The 22,956-nt window shown below is 52.1% G+C and overlaps 1 protein-coding gene across 1 annotated transcript; it reads right to left on the bottom strand.

Annotated features, from left to right (window-relative positions):
- Positions 1 to 2,595: 2,595 nt before the first annotated feature.
- Positions 2,596 to 22,687, bottom strand: LOC110590429 (tyrosine-protein kinase ZAP-70). The gene is made up of 13 exons (XM_021701221.1): positions 22,593 to 22,687; positions 12,514 to 12,946; positions 11,691 to 11,851; positions 8,791 to 8,929; positions 8,620 to 8,701; positions 8,496 to 8,542; positions 8,254 to 8,302; positions 7,009 to 7,201; positions 6,265 to 6,471; positions 4,428 to 4,620; positions 4,196 to 4,336; positions 3,988 to 4,100; positions 2,596 to 2,719 (listed from the first exon to the last, which is right to left on the bottom strand). The coding sequence occupies exons 2-13, from the start codon at positions 12,913 to 12,915 to the stop codon at positions 2,596 to 2,598; spliced, it is 1,851 nt and encodes a 616-aa protein (XP_021556896.1). The 5' UTR covers positions 12,916 to 12,946; positions 22,593 to 22,687.
- Between the last annotated feature and the right edge of the window lie 269 nt (positions 22,688 to 22,956).

Below are 22,956 nucleotides of genomic sequence, written 5' to 3'. Positions count from 1 at the left end.
CTTCTCCCTCTCCCACTCCCCCTGCTTGTGTTCCCTCTCTCTCTGTGTCTCTCTCTGTCAAATAAATAAATAAAATCTTTTTTAAAAAGAAAAGAAAAGAAAGAAAGAAAAAAGAACATTCCAAGAATTCTGCCTCACTAACCAACCTGAGCTAGGACCAGATTTGAGGAACTGAGCGACCTTGGCTTGGAGAACAGCGCCACCTGGTGGTACCTATGTGAAATAGCACCTCCCTTCATTGGTTCAATCAACATTTATTGCCAACACACGTAGTGTTCACGGTGTATTTGACAGAGGGGATCATTTTTAATACCTCCTTCCTATAAAAAAATTATTTTCAGTGATAATCATAAAACAAATAATAATGATGACCATAAAAGAAATGCAGACAGTGAAAATGTACTTCCCTTCTGATAGAAAACTCTATGTAATAATGTAAATGATTGTCCAGTCACTAACAAGCGAATTGTAATAAAACTGAAATATCTGCAAACACAATTCAGGAAGCCACAATATCTTGCCATTGATGTAATGTTTTTTCCTTGATTTGTTCGTTAGTTTTAAAACAATTAAAAAACAATGCTTGCATCTTAATAGTGTTATTCAAATTCAGTAATATAGTTCGCATATGAACTAATATGCACATTTACCAATTAAAAGTCTTACAGGTCATGTTTTTCCAGACTTCACTGTTTTAAATATTAAGCACAAAATCTCCAAATGGTCACCCAGAATGACAAAATGGAAGTAATATGAGCTTGTGTGTTTCATCTTTACAATCAGTGTTTATCCCTTTTGAATCTAAATGCAGGAAGAGATTGTCTCCCAGGACGTGGAGACCCTCAGACAATTCCAAACCATTATAAATTTACTCTCCAAATGAATGCACATAGCCAAGAGTCTTGGTGTGTCTGGAGTTGAGGGTACAACTGGGGGTTCTCTGAATTAATTTTCATATAGAGTACAAAGTGCATCCAAGAATATGCTAATATGAGGCTTACACATAAATTATTAAAACTCAACAGTAAATGGTGAAATCAGAGTAAGGTCTGTACCTAATAATCCCAGTGTAAAGTTCCTAGCTCTGGGGTCTTCTCACCAGCGTCACCCACCTGGGCCTCATGCTCCCACTCCACACAAGAGATAAAGCCCCCGTCCTTCCCCCATAGTTCCACAAAACAGCCACAGGATTTCTAAACCTCCACAAACAAAAAGAAAGAAAACTTGCCTTCCCAGAAGCTGCAGAAAATCTCTTTGCCTTTCCCTGGCTCGGAGTGGGTTTCACGGCTGCCCTTGAGCCAGTTTCTCTAGAGAATGAGACAATGGCTGGGAACTGGGGATGGGGCCAATCACAGCTGAGGAACGGGGAGCAAGTTCAGAAAAGAAACACAGGAGCCTGCCTCTATTTCACTCGACCTGTTGGGTTCTATGCTCCAACATCCAATTTTCCATGTGGGGAGTGCTCGCTTTGGCAGCACATACACCAATTTTCCGCGTGGGAAAACTGAGGCAGCAAGAGGTTGGGGATAGGACTTCTCAGTAGGACTGAGCCGGCACTTGGGACACCAGGTAATGAAGATCCCATCTGTGGCTGTCTGTGTCCAGGGAGGAAGGTGGGGCAGCTGAGTAGGGTTCTGGGTGATAGAATCACCTGAAGACACTTTAAGACACATCAGTGTGGGGCGTGGGGTGGGAGGATGGGTTGGCGTTTGTTAAAACCTCTCCAGGTGATGGGATGCCTGGGTGGCTCAGTCATGATCTTAGGGTCCTGGAATCAAGCTCCACCTCAGGTTCCCTGCTCGGCAGGAAGCCTGCTTCTCCCTCTCCCACTCCCCCTGCTTGTGTTCCCTCTCTCTCTCGCTGTGTCTCTCTCTGTCAAATAAATAGATAAATCTTAAAAAAAAAAAAAAACCTCTCCAGGTGATGCTAACAAGCAACCAGCATGGAAAGCACCCACCTCACTCAATCCACAGACAGGGAAGCGGAGGCCCAGCGGCGCACCTGCCTCAGTTCCCAACTCTGCCATAGCTCCTCACTTGTACAAAAATGTCCTCAGGGCAGAGAAGTGGGAAGACCAGACCCCAAGGCCCTAGGAACCACATCCAGGCCCACCAAGAAAAGCTGTTTTCAGGCACTTCTCACTGACCCCTTCCAATGACCCAGCCCCTTTCCTGGTCCCCCTTCACCCCAGAAAAGATGAGGGACTCAAACAAGAGAGAAGCTGAGTTTATTACAAATGATTGAGGTCTTGCCACTTGAGAGTTCCCAGAGTCTTCCCCTTCAGGGCCCAGAGGAAGGAGGGTCCTTATTGTAAGCAATGCACCCTCAGCTCAGGGCTGCCCAGTAGATACCAGCCCAGGAGCAGGTTATACAATCCCACCCTCCCAGGGCCTTCCCTCCTCCCCCAGCCAAAGAGGACAGGTGACCAGGTGGGGAACACTAGATCAGTATGAGCCTGAGGCTTCAGCTGCCTGCCCTACCGCAGCCCAGCTGGTTTGGGAAGAGGAGCTAAGCTGACTTCAGCCAAACTGGAGGTCCTAGGATGGGGCTGAAGCTGGGGCATCGCAGCTTGCAGGCCCCAAGGCTGGCTGGAGCTCAGACAGAAGCAGCCTCAGTCCCCTTTCCACACCCTGGGGGGCCTTCAGACTTGCTTGCCACGCTGTAGTAGTAGGCCCGCATGCGCTGCTCCACGGCCTGGAAGTCTGGGCGGTCCTCCCACCTGCGGGGGTTAGGTAGATCCAGGCCACTGACTACATCCCCACAACCCAGCTTCGGCTGGAGAGTAGACACAAAGGGGGCTCAGAAAATCAGTGGGTTGTCAGGGTGTGGAGTTTGGGGTAATGGAGAGGTTTCTTGAGTATAAGAGGACTAGAATTCAGGTGTTGCCGTACCACGTAATAGAAGAGCTGCCGACATACAGGATGTTGGGGGAACAATCTGTTGAGTGTTAACTGATGAAGATTAGGGAATTGGACTGATTAGGGAATTGAATTCATTGAGTGTCGGGGTAACAACTATCAACCAAGGGGAGCTGGGATATTGAATGCTGAAGTACTGCACATGTACCAATGGCCAGTATATTGGGTGCTAGGTGCAGGCTTATATGGGTGCAAGGACGCTGCCCCTCATCTAGCAGAACATTGGAGCACTGACAGTGGGTTCAGCTAGTGGGGAGTTAGGCTATTAAAGATGCTAGCCTCTTTCAGTATTGGGGTGTTGGTGTACTGAGTATGTCCCAATGGGGGCCAGGTTAACACATGTTGGATGGACTGACCATTTATTATTTATCATAAATAGGGTGTCTATTTAATCAGGTGGCTTAGGTGTTTGGGTGTCAATGTCATAGGTGTTGGCCAGTGGAATAATGGATGCTGGGATAGGAAAGGTATCAAATGTTAGAGTATCCATGCATTGCATGGCTCAGTGTAGGACAATAGCTTTTTGGGGTGCATGTTGCCTATCTTCTGATGGGAAGTTGAAATACTGATGATTTTAGGAGTTGGGGTGTTCAAGTGTTGACTTTGAACACCAGACAGGGGTGGAGGTTTTGAATATATTGAGTGTTTGGGTGCTGTAGAGGTTGCCTGTGAGAGTAAATAGGTGTTGAATGTTGGATGGTGGGGGACTGAGGAATTAGACTGGAGTATTATCCCATGCCCTGACCACTGGTACCATATTTTGGGTAAAAGAGTACTGACTTGTTTGAGAATGTGTTGAGTGTTGGCTGGTGGGGGACAGACGTTTTAGATGCTGGAGCACTAGGTGTCTACAGGAGGTGGTGCGGTGTGGGTCCATCAGAGCACCCTAGGGTCAGTGTGTTGAGGCACTGAGTGTAGGTGCAGAAAGTAAAGGTACCGAGGGTTGGAAAGGCTGTGAACTGGGCGAGTCTTGGGTGGGATGAGTTTTGGACTATTGGGCACCATGACCTCCAGCCCCAGGTCTAGGTGTCAGTTCAGCTGGGTACACTTCCCACCCACTGGCACTCACTTGTAGATCCAGCAGTCACTCATGAGTGTATACATTTCAGGCGGACACTCTGCCGGGCACTCCATCCGCTTGCCCTGCTCGATGAAGGCTATGACCTCGGGGCCCTTCATCTTCTGCTCGAGCCAGAGCCAAGTGCAATGTGAGTAACGGGGGCCACCTCACCCTCACACCCCTTCCCACCCACCTACCCGCCTCTGCCCACACCTGCCTTGTAGGGCTTCTGGCCATAGGAGAAGGCTTCCCACATGGTGACCCCATAACTCCAGACGTCACTGCGGCTGGAGAACTTGCGGAAGTTGAAGCACTCGGGCGCATACCACTTGAGCGGCCACTTCCCTGCCGAGCGGGCCTGAGAATGGGGAGATGCTGCCAGGGCAGGGCTCAGGGACCCTCCACCCACCAACCTCATCCACCTGGGTGCCAAAGGGGCGGGGGCTCACAGTGTAGTAGCTGTCGTCGGCACCCAGTGCCTTGGAGAGACCAAAGTCACTGATCTTGGCGTAGTGCCGGTTGACCAGCAAGACATTGCGGGCCGCCAGGTCACGGTGCACAAAGTTTTTCTCTTCCAGGTACTTCATCCCCATGGACACCTGGTGCAGCAGCTCCGCCACATTGCTGATGGGGATCTCCTCTCTGGGGTACAGGGGAAGGCAGGGTCAGCTGGGAGGGGAAGCCAAGTTCCCAAGGGGGCAAAGCCCACTTCTCTGACCCAGCTGAGCATGTGTTCAGCAGGTGCTTGTTGGACATCTGCTGTGTGCCAGGCACGGGCTGGGAATATGGTGGGGAGGTGAACAAAAAAAGGCAGAAATCTCTGTCCATATCTAGTCTCAAGGTTCTACATTTCTCCCACATACTATGATTCCCAAACGTACACATTGACCTGCATCCTCTATATGCCCTTAGGGGAGATGTCTCACGGGCATCTCGAAAATAATAAAGACAAAGCTAGGGGCGCCTGGGTGGCTCAGTCGTTGAGCGTCTGCCTTCGGCTCAGGTCATGATCCCGGCGTCCTGGGATCGAGCCCCGCATCGGGCTGCCTGCTCAGCGGGAAGCCTGCTTCTCCCTCTGCCCCTCCCCCCGCTTGTGTTCCCTCTCTCACTGTGTCTCTGTCAAATAAATAAAATCATAAAAAAATCCATTAAAAAAAAAGACAAAGCTAAGTTCCTGATTGTTCACACACACATGCGCACACAACCCGCTCTCCCCACTGTCCCCTTTCTCTGCCAGCAGCTACATCCTTTCATTTACTTGGGCCAGAGCACTAGCCTTTCCATCAGCTCCTCTGTCCCACACCCAGCTTCCAATCTGTCAGCACACCCTGGCAGCCCTGCCTTCAGAATCCCTTCGGAATCCTCCTACTTCTCTCCACCTCTGCTTCTGCCACCAGGGCCCAGCCCTCATCATCGTTAGCCTGGACCAAAAGAACAGTCACCTCTGCCCTAACCCCCCATGGTCTGTCCCCACACAGAAGTCAGGTCTGGCCGCTCCTCTGCTCAGAGCCTCCCAGGGCTCCCACCTCGCTTGGGGTGAAAGTCCAAGGTCTCCCCATGGCCCACAAGGCCCTGCGTGATCTGCCCCAGCACCTCCCTACCCACATCAGCTCCCCCTCTCCTCCTCACGTACTCTGCTGCAGGCACAGGGCCTTCCTCACAGTTCCTCTGCTGCCCCTGGCACAAGCACACCTCAGGGCCTTTGCACTGGCTGTGCCCCCAGCCTGGACCGCTCTTCCCCACAGCTGCACTTGGCTGCCTCCTTCAGTTTACACAGGCCTCAGCTTCTCACTTTTCATCTCCCACCCTGACACTCCTAATCGTCTTTCTTATAGGACTTATTGTCCAACATACTCTCTGTTGTATTATAATTATTCTTGAAAACCTCTCTTCCCCAGCCAGAACACAGGACAGAGATCTTTGTCTCTTTTGTTCACTGATGAATCCCAAGGGCTGGTAATAGTCCTGATTACAGAGAAATTGCACAGTAAACACCTGTGGGAGAACTGACCGTGTGAGCCAGGTTACACCACAAACACATGTGCACCAGTGGGGACAGGAGGTGATGTGCCCACGCCTCGGTGAGTGTAAAAGATCGTGTCTGTGAGGGTAAGAGTTGGAGGCATGAGGACACCTTGCTGTTAACGGCTCTGCCTTGTGGGTGTGAGTGTGGGCGTCGGGGTGTGCGGGGGGGGGGCAGGAGTCAGTGAAAACAAGTGTGTGCTCATGGACGGATGAGCCTGCGAGGCTCCAAGCCCCACGTGCCCAGCCCGCCCCAGGGCTCACTTCTTCCCGAGCAGGAACTTGTTCAGGGGCCCGCCGCCCGCCATCTCCATGACAAGCATTAGGGCCTCGGCCTGGCAGACGCCGATGAGCCGCACGATGTAGGGGTTGTCCAGCTGGTGCATGATCTGTGCCTCGCGCATCATCTCATCCTTGTCTGTCTTCTCCGTGCTGTGCTTCAGCACCTTGATGGCCACGTCGATCTGCTTCCTGCCGTGGCATGCACCTGAGTCAGCCCGGGCCCTGCTCAGCCCCTCGTGCCCACCCGACCGGCCTCTCTCCCCTCCAGACACGTTTGCCACCGGGTTCTCCCTTCAGGGCGCAGGCACACACTTCCTCAGCTGCCAGGGGCAGCTCACAGTCAAGCTCCTCACTGAGAACTACCCCTCACTGAACAAAACACCTCAACATTACACCCTCCCCAGGGGCTGCCTGTAGCCGGGGAGCGGTCAGCTCAAGGGTACAAGGGGGGCCTCTCTGCAGCTGCCCTGCGATGGGCGAGGGGTCTGTTGCAACTGCAGCTCGGCCCACCTCTCCCTGTCCCCGGCCTGCCTCTCCCACACTCTCAGGTGCTATCCCTGAGCCCTCCCAGTACTCCCCTAGCATGCAGTCTCCTGGCCCAGGGTCTGTCTCCCAGGAAAACTGACGTTGCATCCTGGCTCCAGCCCCCAAGGCCTGGGGAGGCCACTCCCGTCCTCTGCCCCCCCTCCACAGTGCTTCCCCAAACCACGGCAGGGGCGGCCATACTTGCGCATGCGGTAGACGCCCTGGCGTACTGAGCCAAAGTTGCCACAGCCAAGTTCGATGTCAGCCATGAGGAGGTTCTCCCGCTTCAGGAAGAGCTTCTTGTCCTTAAGCTCCTCAGGGTCACTGTAGGGGCTCTCATACACACTCGTGTCCATGGGCATTGACTGTGCTTTCTCTGAGGACACTAGGCGTGCTAGGCACACACACACACAAGCATGCACTCCCAAGTCAGGATGAAGGAGTGGGATGCGGGGACAAGGAGGGCACGGCAACCCTGACAGCCACACAGCACATGCCCCAGACAGCGGTGCACCACCCAGAGCATGCCCAGGCACATGGGTACATGCGTGTGTTCATGTGCACGCGCGCACTCGTGTGTGCTCCTGGTCCCATCTGTGGGTGAGCTGGGAAGCCACGTCCAAGTGGACTCTAAAGGCGTGTGGGTCTATGTGCACGTGTAACCACATGTGCCCCTGTGGGCTCACACATATGCACGCACGGGTACTTTCACCCACATTCTGTGCATGATGAGGCCCAAAGGCATGTCTACATGAGTAACTGTTAGTGTGCCAGCTAGAGAACACACATCTGTGCGTGTGTGCTCACTGGCATGTCTGACCCTGCCCAGGTCTGTGGGTGTACCACATAGCCATGTTTACCAGCGCTCCAGGATGGGGCTCTGCGTGCACATGCAACCATGTATGTTCTCTGCACACACACATGGACAGGCTTGCATCTACACGTCAAACACATGAGCATCTGCAGCAAGGCATTTCAGGAACATGGGCTCTAAAGCCCACCTGCCTGGGCTCAAATCTCGGCTCCATTACTGCCGAACTGCAGGATCTCATTAAGTTACTTGCCTTCCTTTCTCATCTGTAAAATGAGAATAATTGCCATGACCACATCATCTGGCATATCAGAAACATTCCAGAAGTGCAGACATGCGTGAGCGTGAAGCATGACTGGCACATAGTAGGTGCTGGACAAATGTGTGTCTGTGGCCCAGGTGGTACTCCCCGGCATGTCCGTGTGCCCCCCACGTATTGTCCAACATACGTAATGTACGTGCATACAGGCAGGCGTGATGGACACGCACCCACGCGGACGTCCATAGGCACAGTGTATGCACGGGGCAAACCAAGTCAGGCCTGGCCCATATCCCTCCCCTGCCCCAGCCCAGAGCCCAGCCAGGGACCTTGACCGCAGCCTGGCATGAACCCCACACGCACACCTCCAGCTCACCTGGCTCAGGGGTATACCCATCTGAGCTGGCGTCAATCCGTCTGGGAACCTAAAGGTCATGAGGTCAGCAAGGGTCAGCAGGACCCTGAGCTGGGGGCACCCAGTCCCTGGGACTCACATCCTCTGAGCAGTGCTGGGGGTGTCCCACTCTCCACCCCAGCCTCGCCTTGGGAACAGGACCCATCACCCACCTGCCCGGCTCCACCCCTCAGGACCCAACCCTGGGGTGCCCGCTAACTCACATGGGCCAATGTGGATGGGTGGACTGGGAGTGTGGGTGCAGCAGGCTCTGGGGGAGCAGAAGGGACAGTGAGGGGTGGGGCACGGGGCCTCCCACTCACCCCCGCCCCCCACAACCCCCCTCACCTGCACTGGCACTGGTGTTGGGGCAGGCGTCCTTCAGGCAGTAGATGAGCCCATCCGCCTTCAGCTTCAGGTACTCCACCAGCTGTAGGGAGGTGGGCTCAGGGCCAGGGCTCCTCTCTTCCCCAGGCCCCTAAGCAACCCCCCAGCCACAAGGTGGCTGTGCAAGCTTACCTGCCAGAGAGTGTCAAACTTAGTCCCCTCAGGGATACAGTATTTGCCCGCCTTGTCCTGGCTGATGAGGTAGTGGTACACAGATTTCCCATAGATCAGGGACAGTGCGTAAGTGCCCTGCTCCTTCCGGGGCCTCAACCTGGCAGGGGGAAGGAGGGGATATCACCCCTATAATCACCTGGGCCTTTCCTGGGGTGACCCCCTGCTGGGCCCCACTTTCCACACACACACCCATACACACGCACACACACACACCCATGGGCTCTGCTCCTGATAGTCTCATAGAGAAGTGGCAGGGACTAGGGGCCCCAAGGTCAGGCCCCACTCAATGTCCAGACTTCTTGGTAACAGGCTGGCGGGGTGGGGTGAGGAAGGGGAATGAGAGGAGAATGGCAGGGTCCACAGGGAGACTTGTTCTGATTTGTGCAAAGGTGCCCCGGGACCTAGCCATGGAGTTGTGCTTACCTTTGTTGTTCTTCATGTAAAACAGAAAGGAAAGCACTTCAATAACTAGACTGGTGGGCTAGCCTGGAGGTTATAGTCTCTAATTACTCAAACTTCAAAACCTGAAGTTCTGAACGGAGAGCAGAAACTCAACAGCCAGCGCTCACTGGCAAACTCTCTTTGGAAAGAGATATGTGAGTTCATGAAAGAAGAGCTACCAATTCCCCCATAATAACCACATAGGCAAAGACATGGGTGTGGTCACCATATATATTTCCATGCCACAAATTCTACTTTATTTACCAAAATAGGTGGTATTTATTTACCAAAATACCAGTAGGTGGTAGCAGTTCTTTGTCCTTGCTGTTCAAACTTGAACTTAAGCTAGAAGTACCAGCTAGGAAATCCATGTGGATCTCTACTTCCGAATATAGGGAACTTGATAATAGTGACAAAAATAAGAGCTACCATTTATTGAGATACTGGTTCTAAATTCTTCACACAGTTGTCACTTAATCTTTACAGCATCCCCCACAAGGTAAGTACTATTAGTGTGCCCATTTTGCAGATGAAGAAACTGAGGCATATGATTACATCTCCTGCACAGCTGGTTAGCAGTAGAGCCAGGATTCAAATCCATTTCTGACTCAGTTAATTGCTAATAGGACCGACAGCCAGCTCTGTCACATGATCATCTGTGCCACCCCGAGCAAGTCACCGATCCTCTGTCTCAGTCTCCTCATATGTAAAAAGAGACAACTGAACTACATCAGAGGTTCTTAACCTGAAAAGGGCTCCAAGGATGAGGATCAGGTTCAACTAGGATCTCCTATAGCTGTACGCAAAATCTCTGGAATAAACATGTTTTGGGTTGAGAAAGGAGTTCAGGGATGTCTGGGTGGCTCAGTCAGTTAAGCATCTGCCTTTGGCTCAGGTCATGATCCCAGGGTCCTGGGATCGAGTCCCACATTGGGCTCCCTGATCAGTGGGAGTCTGCTTCTCCCTCTGCCTGCCACTCCACCTGCTTGTGCCCTCTCTCTCTCTTTCTCTGACAAATAAATAAGATCTTTTTAAAAAAGAGAGAGAGAGAAAGGGGTTCAGCTTCAGAAAGATTCCCAAAGGGGTCTGTGATCCAGAAGAAGTTAGGAAACACTTAACAATATCCTGTTAAAGGCCCTTTGCAGGGGTCAGGTTTCTTTTCAAGTTGAATCAACCAGTACCACAAATCCTGCAATTATGCAGAAAGCTGTGATAGCAAACAGCATGCAGTAAAATTCCAACCATTCTTCAGCAGCTCTGAACTGTGGTCAAGAACAAGCGTGGCCCTGGTCTTAATTCCAGGCCTGAGTGGCATGCATCTTTCTATCACACCCTACACCCTTATCTCAGAACTGGACCCGTTCTGGCTTGTGACAAGCATCAGGATCCACCAGGGGTATTTCCCTCCCCCCTGCCCCATGCGAGGTTCTATGCCTACAGCTTTGACCTTTAGCCCCTAACTATCTCCATACTGAGAAAGCAATTCTTGACTACAGGAACCACAAGAAGAATCTACAACAGCCTCTGTCCAAAGCATGCCTTGCCTAATTTTCCAATAGTCTGGCTCAAAGTAGCTGCTTCTGGTCTCTTGACATTGGCCAGCATGAGTCACTGTCCCTAATAATGTCACTGCTCCAACTGCCTCTGAACCTCAGTGTCAGCTCAGTCTCTACACTGTACCTGATCCTAGCTCCCTCAGCCTCAGCCTCCTGTGGCTCTTGCTGGCCCTACCTGCCTCTGTGACTTCAAGCTTGACATCCAAGGCACCCACAGCTAGTCAGAGCCCTTGGCCCTGGCTCTCCTGATTCCCCTCTTACCTCAGTAGACCAGTTAACTGTCATAAACTCTACAGAAAGTTCGCACAATTTTCCTTGGGGCATGGAATCTTCCATGGAAGCTTAAGACGTAAAAGAGGTCAAAGCTGCGGTAGGACGGGGACAGCTGCTGGTAAGTAGCACAGCCTGGATTCCCACCCAGGCTCTATTTCATTGATTCATCACTTTTGTCCTCCTGCTCCACAAGGACAGAGATTTGTGTCTGTTTTGTTCACTGCCATGTCCTCAGTGCCTGAAACAGTGCCTGGCACATAATAAGTGTTCAGTAAATATTTGTTGAATGGAGAGAGGACACTGAAGCAGGCAGAAGTTCAGCTACTTGCCCAGCATCCCCAACTGGGAAGTAGCAGAGCCTGGATTGCCACCCAGGCAGCCCAGCTCTGGAGTCCTAACCACTGCAGATCCCTTCCCATATAATGTCCCTTCGCACACTCAGAAACACACTACCGCCTTGCACATGTTAGCACAGATGCACCCCCTCATGGCCCACCTGCACGCTGAGGTCTGCCCCAGCCTCCAGGATTCCGGCCAACAAGCCCCAGCCTCACCACCCCAAAGCCCCAAGCCTTAAGCCCCACATACAGGAACTTGCCGTCGGTCTGCGAGCCCGAATAGAGTTTGCGCTCTGCCTCCTCGCGCGTCAGGCTGCTGTGGTACCAGGGCATCCGCTCGTGAGCTGTTGTGGCAATGAGCTTCTCCACCTGGGGAGCCTGGCTGATGATGGCCTGCTCCAGCGCCTCGCCCTAAAGAAGGGAGGATCGAGGAGACTTGTAACTGTCACCAAGTGTCACCAAGGGGCCAAGTGCGCAGCCAGAGGAAGCCTCTTTCATCTCCCGTACCTTCCTAATTGCCACCGTCCCCGTGAAACCCTTCACCCTAGGCGCACCTAGGGTGAGTCCTTCAGGCAGCTGAGGACAGCCTCCCCCCCTCCCATCTCCATGATCCCTCTCCAATCCTCCACCCATCCAGAGCCACGACCCAAGCCCCTCCTAACAGGCGGCCCCAAGCTCATCTCCAGCTTGACGATCTGACACTGGTGGTCGTGTATTGCAGGCTGTCGAAGACCACCACCCACCACCCCCGCTGGCAGTGCCCCCAGCATCCTCTCAGGCCCGGCCCCCCGCCCCCGCCCAGCGCGACCTCCACAGGCCGGTCCAGCATAGACGTGCACCAAGGCATCGCTCAGGCCCCTCCCTCCGAAGCCTCCGACTAGGTCCCGCCCCCACCCACCCCTCCAGCTTCCAAATCTGGCGTGGCACAGCAAAGCCCGGGCTGGCGAAGACGACCGTTCTCCCCTGCCCGCGCACCAAGGCTCTCCAGGCTCGGGGAGGCCAGCTCTCCCCAGGCCCCTCCGCAGGCCCCGGCCCCGGCCCCAGCCCCGGCCCCGAGGGCTCCGCGCTCGCACCTCCAGCTTCCAGGTCTGGCGCACGTAGTCGCGCACCATGGCGTCGCGCAGGCAGTCGAACACCCCCGGCTGCGGCTCGAGTCCCGACGGCCGGTTGCACGGCTTGCGCAGGTTGCAGGGCAGCCCGTCCGGGTCGCGCGAGTAGAACTCGCAGAGCTCGGCGGGGCCGCAGTGCGCCTTACCGCCGGCGATGGCGTAAGTGCCGTTGAGCTGGCGCTCGATGGGGAAGTGGTGGAAGCGCACATCGTGGACGAGCGAGAGCACGTATCCGCCCAGCGAGCGCAGGCACTGGCGCAGCAGGAAGAGTCCGTCGGCCATGCCCGCCAGCTTCAGGTGCTCCTCGGCCTCGGCGCGCGAGATGCTGCCGTAGAAGAAGGGCAGGTGCGCCGCGGGGTCCGGCATCGCCGCCGCCGGCCCTGTGCCTCGCCAGACCCTGCGCGTTCAGAGCGAGATGGAGGGCACGTCAGGGTCTCGGCTTGCCTTCTTAAACAACGTCCGTTGGGCCCAGAGATAGTGGGAGAGAGGCCGCATTGAGGGGCATCCGTGCCAATCGTGCAGAGCCTGCTTTATGCCAGAATCACCTTGGAGAGGAGTTCCAGCCTGCTGGGCTCAGATCGGAGAGTCCCCAGCCCTCCCCTGACTTTTCAGAGACTTTGTGCGAAGCGCCCAGACACCCCCACTGGCCCCCACACACCAGCACCTGGAACCATTCATTCATTTCCAAACACGTGTTGAATTATTGTGTTTCAGGCTGGTGCTGGAGATAAGAGTGAATAAGACAGACATGGTCCTGCCCTCCTGAAGACAACAGTCTGGGGGACATATTAAACAAGAAATAATTACAGACTGAGGTCCATGTCATAAAGGAAATAAATAGAGTGATACTAAGAGAGAGAAGAGGCCACTGTCACCTTCTCTGAGGAGGTAGCATTTGAACTGAGATCTGAAGGATAAGGAGGAGCCAGCTTTTCAAAAATCAGGGAAGGGAGCACATCTCGCAGAGGGAACAGCAACAACAAAGGCTCTGAAGCTGGAACAAGCTTTGTTCTTCAAAAGAACCTTACTCTATTAACCTTCCCATGGAGTCCCCTCGGCCTTAGAAATTCCCCTTTGCCCTGCCCCCTCTGCCTTCACGGACAAATTTCTAGAAAGCATAAACTACTCTGAATATCCATCAGTAAGAGATTGGCTAAATACATTAGGGTTTAATTCCAATGTGAACTTTAATACCGCCACTAAATAAAATGAGATGTGCAATTGAAAATTATGATCCGGAGTGCCTGGGTGGCTCAGTCTTTAAGCGTCTGCCTCCTTGCTCAGGGGAGACCTGCTTCTCCCTCTCCTGCTCCCCCTGCTTGTGTTCCTGCTCTCGCTATCAAACTGTCTGTCAAATAAATAAATAAAATATTTTTTTTTAAAGAAAAGTATGATCCAATGTGGAGAGGAGAAGGAATTAAAGATATTTAGATAAACATCTAGTAAGGCAGATAACCTAAAATTATCTGTTTTTAACTTTCTGGGGTTATAGTATAATGACAGATATCTTTTTTTTAATAGATTTTATTTATTTATTTGACAGAGATATAGAAAGAGAGCACAAGTAGGCAGAGTGGCAGGCAGAGGGAGAGGGAGAAGCAGGCTCTCCTCTGATCAGGGAGCCAGACATGGGGCTCGATCCCAGGACCGCAGGATCATGACCCGAGCTGAAGGCAGCCACTTAACCAACTGAGCCACCCAGGCGCCCCATAATGACAGATATCTTGATAAGCATTGGATTATACAGGTGTCTGAATTTCTCAAAGAATGTACTAAAATTTGTTCATTTCAGTGTATTTGGACACTTTGGTTAAAAAAAAAGAAGAAGAACCATAAAATATTGAATGCTAGTTAACAATCTATATGCAGAAATATTTAGGTCTGGTGGATACTGATGATTGTATTTTACTTTGAAAAGCATCCAAAAAATAACATCAACTGATGGGTGGGCAGATAGGTAGACAGATACAGTCAAGTCTTACTGTTCAGAGTAGTTCTGTAAAGTTATTGCAAACACTGAATTAGCAGATACTAAATGATTGCTCCTAGAGGAAATCCAAGGTTAGGTTCCTCATGTCTCTGGTCACAGCATTTTCATCACCTGATCAGTATATCACCCTGTTTCTGCTTAAAGACACAATTTGATATATATTGATTCATTGACACTGACTGTTCAGCCAACAGCACTACAACTCTAAGATTGTCTGACACATACTTTTCCTAGAAGACGCATCACAGCCTTCTTGCACTTAGGAACACAAGAAAGCACATCAGCACTACACTGCCATTTGAACAGTGAAATCACCAACCAAAAGCACAAAAATGTGGCACCAAATAGAGGACACTTGTTTACAGTGTGAGAAAAGGCAGAGGAGTGTCCCCTTGTTTGACCTCAGTGGGAATGTGCACGTCAGTTGACTCAAATTTCTTGCTTCTCTGCATGTGTTCCTGAATGACTATGAAAGGGCCTCAAGTATTTAGGGGTTACAAGTAAATATTAGCAAGTAGGCTAAATACAGAATCTGCTAATATTAGGATCAACTGCTTGTGACAAAGTGAATATAACAATATTAATTGTAGAATCTACAGGGGGGGTGGTTAACGGGTATACAACTAATTCTTCCCATTTTGCTGTATATTTATAAGTTTTTATATAATATTGAAAAAACTTATCTCCCCATAACAACTTCCAGACATTTCTCTAAGGTGGGCCCAGCAAGACCACCCAGGCATAGGTTGTGTTCAGGGGAAGATCCTTGGGTGCCTTTCTTAGTTAAGCAAACGTAAGCAGGGCGTTCAAAGAAGGCTTTTGTGGCTTGAGAAAGGCTGCATTTCCCTCTGGGTGTCCAGGGACAGGCTAGGATGGGCACAGGGACTGAGAGGAAGATACTGGAATGGGAATCAGGTGAGGTCTGGGTTGGGGTAGCCAGAGGAGGAGCAAGAATCTGCATTCTAACCTGATTGCTCCTGACATTGGGGTTGGGAAGGCCAGGCTTAAGGGGATTCCTGGATGTCCTAACAGTCACAGGCAAGTGATTAATCAGGGACTACATTTGTGTCTCCACCTGGAGATGCAGGTCACCATTCCATCAGAGTGTTGAAGAGTCAAAAATGTTCCTAGGTATTTACCCTAGAGAAATGGAAACTTGCATTCACAGAAAAACCTACACAGGAAATGTTTATAGCCGCTCTGCTCACAACTGTCAAATTTTGGAAACAAATCTGTCTCTGCAGATGAATAGATAAACTGTGGTACATCCCTACCATGGGATACCACTCAGCAATAAAATGGAAGGAAATGCTAATACCCACAACACATGGGTGAATCTCAAAGGCATCACGCTGAGTGAAAGAAGCCAAACTCAAAAGGCCACAAACTATAATTCCATTCAAAACCGAATCAGTGGAAAACAATGCATCAGTGGTTGCCAAAGGCTGGGGGCCAAGGGGAAGGATTGACTAGAAGGGACATGAGGGGATTGGGGAGAATAGTCAATATTTTGATGGAGATGGTAGTTTCTCAGCTGTATGCATGTGTCAAATCTCACAGAAGTTTTCACTAAAATGGGTGAATTTTCCTGTATGTAAATTATACCATCATTTTTTAACGAAAGGAACTGGAAAGTATAAACAAACCAGACACTAAAAATAACTGACATAGGAAAGAAAATGCTGTCTATGCTCCTGCTCTACTTTCTTGACTCCCACCCCCTCACCAGCCTCACAGTCTCACCCACCAGGATGCTCTCCAGGCTAGAGAGGAAGCACTGATATCACCACCTGGTGGGCACGAGGCAAGCACCTAATGCCCTCCTCAACACTGGGTCTCCTGAGTGAGGGACATTGGTGGCCCCTCGCTCCTGCTTGAGCCTCTTGGCTCTCCCCAGTCCTTCCCTGACGTGTCTCCTCCCTCTCTGATGGTTCCTGCTCTGTCTCCTTCCCCAGCCCTGGTCCCCTTACTTGGGATGTTCTGTCTATGGCTGTAATCGTGCCACCATGCCCACCCGTCTAGTCTAGATCTCTCTCCTGAGATCTGATTGTGTGGTATCACCTCCTTTGATCTCCACCTGCTGTGTCTATTAATAAAACCTGAGATCCAGATCTAACTCGCATGGTGTTTGTGGTTGGCTAAACCCCACAGTTTGTTTCCCATGAGCTGAGCTCCAGGGTCTGCAAGTTGCGTCTCGGCAATTTTTCCCCAAGGCCTCCCTTGCTCAAGAACTTACTGTGGCTCCCTCTGCCCACTTCATTGAATCTAACTAAACTCTTCAACCTTCCCTCTGCTCCAGCTGGGCTGTGCTATTCGCCCTTCTTTCAAGTGCACTTCCATACTTTTATCCATGCAGTGCCCTCTACTGAGTACACCCTCCCTACTCTTCTCCATCTTCCCAAATCCAGCCATCCCTGCCTCACAGACTTGTATAACTGCTCCCTATACACAGGACACAGGACCAGGCAGCAAGATGGGGGCTTGTCCAGGGGCTGTGGGGAGGGGTGGAGGTAGTGAAGCTGGTCTCTGGGGCAGGAAGCTGTGGCAGGAAATTGTCGACAACACAGTTTGAGAAGCTCCTCCCCACAGTGGCCACAGGTGCAACCTGGGTAGCCAGAGACCGGGTTAGTGCAGAAGGGGGGGGGTGGGGAGAAACTGGCCCTTGGGGCCCAGTCCAGGGCCATAAGCCATGATTGGCCATCTCAGATCAAAGGCCAAAGCATCCAAGAGGCAGGAGCCTTTCCCATGCATTCTGAGCTTTATCACAACCACCCTGTCTCACTGCCAATAACAACAACGGTAATAATAACACGACACTGCCCGGCAGGTGGGTCCTGGGCTTAGCCAGCCCCGTGTCTGCTTTTGCCTTCCTGTGCCCTTCTAGGCTGTCCTCACTAGTAAGCAGGGGGATGAGAGCTGGAGTGACCAACTTTCCAGTTCCCAGAGATGCTGAGGAGGCCAGAGGAAGTAGACAAGAGGAGGCAGAAGATGAAGAGCCAGGGGGACAAGAGGCTGGAACATTTGTCCATGCAGCACTGCTGCAGGCCAGGCCAGCATGGACCCTTTGCTTTCAGAGGAGCTGGGCCAGTGTGCAGCCTCCTGATGGGACTAGATGTGGTTGGGAAGATCCCATGTTTCTATCCTGAGTCATGTCCCTACAGACTCCATGGCTTTCCGAGGGGATAAGCCCACCATGAGACTCTCCTACCCCATTCCTGCCTGGACTGACCCCATCCAGCCTCCCCATGAGCTTTGAGTTCAGAGATCCTAATTTGGCCTTCTCCGAGTTCACAGCTCCACTGAGAGATGAGGGGACACCAGGCTTGTTTTCACAGCCCAGGCCCTGGGAAGAGAAGGAAGAAACCTGTGGTTCTTGGTCAGAAGGATCTACCTGAAATTCTACCATTCAAGCATCCTCCTTGAGTAAAGGTAGGGTTCAGTTATATCTATTCCAGAGAGACTTGATACTCCAAACATACTTCAAAGGAAAAAAGGCTCAGGTGGTCAAACACATTTTCAAAAGCTATGGAAAGCATATTAGCATATTAAAGGCTCTGAGAGGCACCTGGGTGTCCCACTCTTGGTTCCTGCTCAGGTCATGATCTCAGGGTTGTGAGATTGAGCCCTGCGTTGGGGCTCTGTGCTCAACATGGAGTCTGCTGGAGATTTTTTCTCTCCCCCTCCCTCTACCTCTCACTCTCCATGCCCCCCTCTAAAATAAATAAATAAAATCTTAAAATAAATAAATAAATAAAGGCTCAGGGCGCCTGGGTTGCTCAGTCAGTTAAGCGTCTGCCTTCAGCTCAGGTCGATCTCAGGGCCCTGGGATCAGCTTTGTCAGGCTCCCTGCTCATTGGGAAGTCTGCTTCTCCCTCTCCCTCTGCCCCTTCCGCCCCCACTTGTGCTCTCTCCCTCTCTCTCTCTCTCTCTCTCAAATAAATAAAAATCTTTTTAAAAAAAATGTAAGAATAAAAGCTCTGAGAAGACCTGCATGGAAGAACTGTTTTAGCTTTGTTTTATCCCCACTCCTATGTAGCAGAGCCTTGAGAGTCTACTATTCCACAGAACATACTCTGAGCATCAAAAGCCCCAATTAGATGTCCACTGTGAGAGCCCAGAGGGGATACTGAGGCAGTCAGGCTGCAGAGGGAATGAGCCCATCCAACTGGACTTGGTGGGAGGGGGTGGGATTTGCACCAGCCAGGCCTGGAGGCTCCATGAGCTGCCCTCAGCCAATGACCTCACCAAAGGCACTGCTGGAATGGGGGCCCAGCCCTCTCTGCCCATCCTTCCTCTCACTGATCCCCAATCTCCTGCCTGAGACCCAAAATCCCCCCTAAAGCCACACTTCCTGCTCTCTAGTCCACTATCATGGTGGGCCCCCCCTCTGCCCACCAATAAAGCAGCACAAGCAATTTCAGCCAATAAAATGCCACCTTGGTTACATTCTAAGTCACAGTGACAGCAGTTGGCATTGGGCCATGGGTGGCGATTGGCTCCTTCATATCTTTTTCCTGACACCAGGGGATCAGATTTCAACCACAGAATCAGGGATCTAGTGTGCAGTAGTGGTGTGGTCCTGGGCAGTGAGTTAAGCTCAGCAGACCCCACCTAGAAAATGGTGCAAGCAACAGTGCCTGGCACCGGGAGATTCCGGGGATTCCATGGGATAAGACTCACCAAGCACCAAGCACAGCACTGGCCTGCCGTTGTGTTATCATGTCCTTCGCTGCTCTCAGCCCTCCAGGACTCCCACCTCACACAGGGGTAAAGCCCAAGTCCTCACAGTAGCCCCCAAGTCCTTGTGCAATCTGCCCAATCCCTTCTTTGTCTTCATTCACGCCCCACCAGCCCCATGGGCCTCCTTACGTCACTTGTTCAGGTCACTTGATCAAATCAGGTTTGGTCCAACCTCAGGGCCTTTGCCCTGTCTGTTCCCTCTGCCTGGACCCTCTTCCCTCAAAACCGCTCACTTTAATCGAGTCTCTGCTTAAATATCACCTCCTCCTCCAAGAGTTCTTCTCTGACCTCCCTCTCTAAAATCACCTCCCCTTCTTCAGGATAGAGATATCCCTGACCCAGCTTTATGATTCTTCACCACCAAAAATGTGATTTATCCACCAACTTGTTGACATAGGACCTTTGTCCCCTGCTAGAATGTAAGCACCGTGAGAGTGGAGATTTTGTCTCGTTCCCCAACCCTGACCAGCAAGGCACATAGTAGGTGCCCACACCCTTCTTCTGGCCATATGCTTCAGTCCTCTCTGTTGTCCCCTCCTCCTAGAAGTGTTCCATGATTTCCACCCCTCCCTCCCCAAGCTAAGTCAGGCACCTCCTCTCTTGTCCCAGGGCCCGTCCTCCCCACATCACAGCCCTGATGGCCGTGTATGACCACTGTCTGTTGACTCCTCTGTCTGTGACCAGGCTGAGCTCCCCGAGGCAGAGCCTACAGCTGCCTTGTTTTCTACTGGAGCTCCTGCTTCCTCCCAATAAGTACATGTCAAACAGGTGACAACAACAGCAGCTTCTGTGCCGGGGACTTTACTATGAGCATCATCCACTTAATCTAAACCTTGCCTCAACTCCCGTTAAATGGGAACTGTTAGCCCCATTCCTCAGCTAAAGCAACTGAAGCTCAGGGAGGTTAATGCCATGTTCAAAATCATGTGGCAGTCAGGATTTGAACGCAGGTGTCTGACCCAGCAGCCTGCTCTCACCACTCTGGAGAATGAATGTCCTTTAGGGGACAGAATCCCTTGTTCTGAGCTGGATCCCTTGGGGCTTGAACCCTAGGCTGGCAGGTGTCCCTGCACTCTGAGCTTCCTTTGACCGTCACGGCCCAGAGTGCTGGGCTGCTGTGGGGTTGGGATAGGTCCTTGCACCCAGCAGACTTGCTAAGTGTCCGCTGATCCACTGGGCAATGCTGTGAGGGCAGTCCCGCCACCCCAACCCCTGCTGCCTTGGTTTAAGGGCCGTGTGAGCTCAACAAGGAGCTTCCCTTTGGAAGCCTGGGTGTCAGGCTCTGTGACTGTAAAAGGGAGATGAGGAGAGGCTTAGGGTTGGGAAAGGTGGGATGATGAGTCGGGGGGACAGTAGGGTGTTGTCCTGTGCATTGTGGGGTGTTTAGCATCATTTCTGGCCTATATCCACTAGATGCCAACAAGACCCCCTGAGTCATGACCAAAAATGTCTCCAGACATTATCACATGTCCCTGGGGGGGGAGGTATAGGGGGTGCCAAAATTGGCTCCAGTTGAGAACCGCAGCCTATGCTTTGGGTGGGCGGATGTGCAGGGAGGGGTCGACACGGAGAGGTCTGGCTGCTGCAGCCCCCAGGAGAGTCTCCAGAAGCAACGAAGTCCAGAGCCTGACCTCCCAGAGCTAGTAGTGACAGAATTACAGCCACCTGCTCAGATAGCACCTACTATGTGCCGGGCATCTAGATCTGCAGCTGACCCCAGAACAACACGGGTTTGAACTGCTCAGGTCCAGTTACACGCAGATTTTTAACAGTACAATAAATGTCTTTCTCTTAGGATTTTCTTCATACTATTTTATTTCGTCTAGATTACTTTACTGTAAGAATACAGGACATGGGGCACCTGGGTGGCTCAGTCGTTAAGCATCTGCCTTCAGCTCAGGTCATGATCCCAGGGTCCTGGGATCGAGTCCCACATAGGGCTCCCTGCTCCGCAGGAAGCCTGCTTCTCCCTCTCCCACTCCCCCTGCTTGTGTTCCCTCTCTCGCTGTCTCTCTCTGTCAAATAAATAAATAAAATCTTAAAAAAAAAAAAAAAGAATACAGGACATAACACATATAACCTACAAAGTATGTATTAGACTCCCTATGTTATCAGAAGGTTTCCGGTCAACACTAGGCTCTTAGCAGTTACGTTTGGGGGGAGTCAAAAGTTATATGCAGGTTTTCAACTGCGTGGGGTTTTAGCACCCCTAAGCCCTGTGTTCCTCAAGGGTCAAGTCTATTTGTTCACACCTCATGAGTGAAGGATTTATGGACCCGGGACCTGACACACACAGAGGTACAGTGACCTGCCTAAGGTCCCACAGCACACACAGCAGGACTCAAATCGAGGCCGCCTGGCTCCACAGTGTACGCTTACCACCATCCAGGCTGTGTCCCTGCCAGCCCCGTGTCCCTGCCGGGGCTGCATGTGGGAGGCAGGAGGACAGGCACAAAAAGGTAAAGGAAGCACCGCACCGAGAAGAGCCTTCTGAGGTGGCACCCAAAGATTTTTCATGCCAGGAGTCCCTGGCCCTAAGCTCTCAGCAAAGCTTTACTAAGCACCCACTGTGCACTCACTACCCAGGCTGAGACAGAAGTAATGATGCGCATCTTGAGTTGTTCACCACAGGAACCCCGTTCCTTCCTGCTGAGACTCTTTCCTGCCTGGGACATTTTTCCCAACCTCTTACCCAAGAGTCAAGAGCCAGGCACCTGCAAGGTGCCGATATTTGCCTCTGCATTTAACAGATGCACAAACTGAGGCTCAGAGATTCCAAGCAACCTGCCAAGGACACACAGCAGTTGAGCAGGATGCAGACTGTTTTCTCCTTCACCTCTCTGAGTCCCCCTTGAACCTGAGCTCCCTTATAAGTGGCTCAAGCCTCCTGGGCCCCCGATAGGAATCATCTGCACTTGGTTGTTCAAGTTCACAGCCCTGTTGAGCCACCCTCATATTTATGGGGCTGGTGGGGGCAGGGGGCAGAGCACATGTTTGCTCTCTCTGGAAGATTCTCTGCTTCCTGGAGCCAAGGGTGTCACCCTGACGGGGCCCAGCAGGAAGCGAGGGACTGAGCGGACATCGCTGTGTCCCCCGGACACGACCACTCAGCTGACACTCTGGCAGGGAATCTGCTTCCCTCAGGGTGGCCGCAAGGGGTGTCTGCTTCCTCTTCCACCTGGACACCACCCATCGCAATCCTACAGCCCCTCCTGGTCCCTTCCCAGTGGCCTCCTAACTCCATCTCCCTCCACCAGACCCAGGCTACCCATGGAACTGGCAGCCAGGTGCTGTTCCATCCAGGATGACTTACCTGGAGATGTGCAGATGATATCGAGGCAAATGGGCTACAGGTCTCTGGTCCCCAACGTCAATAAACAGCTGGTTCTGGATGAAGAATTGGACCCAAGAAACTAACTTGGCTATCTCTGGAGCCCAAGCCCCCCGCCTGAGGCCCTGCGGCTCACCGCCCCCTCACATGCCCAAGCAAAGGGTAAGTAGGCCATACCGACAGAATCTTCACCCTCCACCAGCTGCCCCAAGTCCCCCGGGGTGTGGCTGTGGTGATGGGACAGGGGCAGAAAGCCGGAGGGCGGCCACTCACCTGGGCCCACCGGCAGCCGCACAGGGGCCCAAGCCAAGCAGGGACCAGGGCCGGAAGGCCTGGTGTGCTCTCA

The sequence above is a fragment of the Neomonachus schauinslandi genome, chromosome 10 (genome assembly GCF_002201575.2).
Source record: "Neomonachus schauinslandi chromosome 10, ASM220157v2, whole genome shotgun sequence".
NCBI classification, from domain to species: domain Eukaryota; kingdom Metazoa; phylum Chordata; class Mammalia; order Carnivora; family Phocidae; genus Neomonachus; species Neomonachus schauinslandi.
This window is presented reverse-complemented; position numbering and strand designations above follow the sequence as displayed.

What these genes read in the sequence shown, in the direction of transcription:
- LOC110590429 (XM_021701221.1), bottom strand. Translation starts at nt 12,915, where the DNA reads ATGCCGGACCCCGCGGCGCACCTGCCCTTCTTCTACGGCAGCATCTCG. An exon ending in ACCCATCCACATTGGCCCAT is followed by an intron (nt 8,303 to 8,495) that starts GTGAGTTAGCGG and finishes CATGACCTTTAG; the next exon opens with GTTCCCAGACGGATTGACGC. An exon ending in GGCGTCTACCGCATGCGCAA is followed by an intron (nt 6,472 to 7,008) that starts GTATGGCCGCCC and finishes ATGCCACGGCAG; the next exon opens with GAAGCAGATCGACGTGGCCA.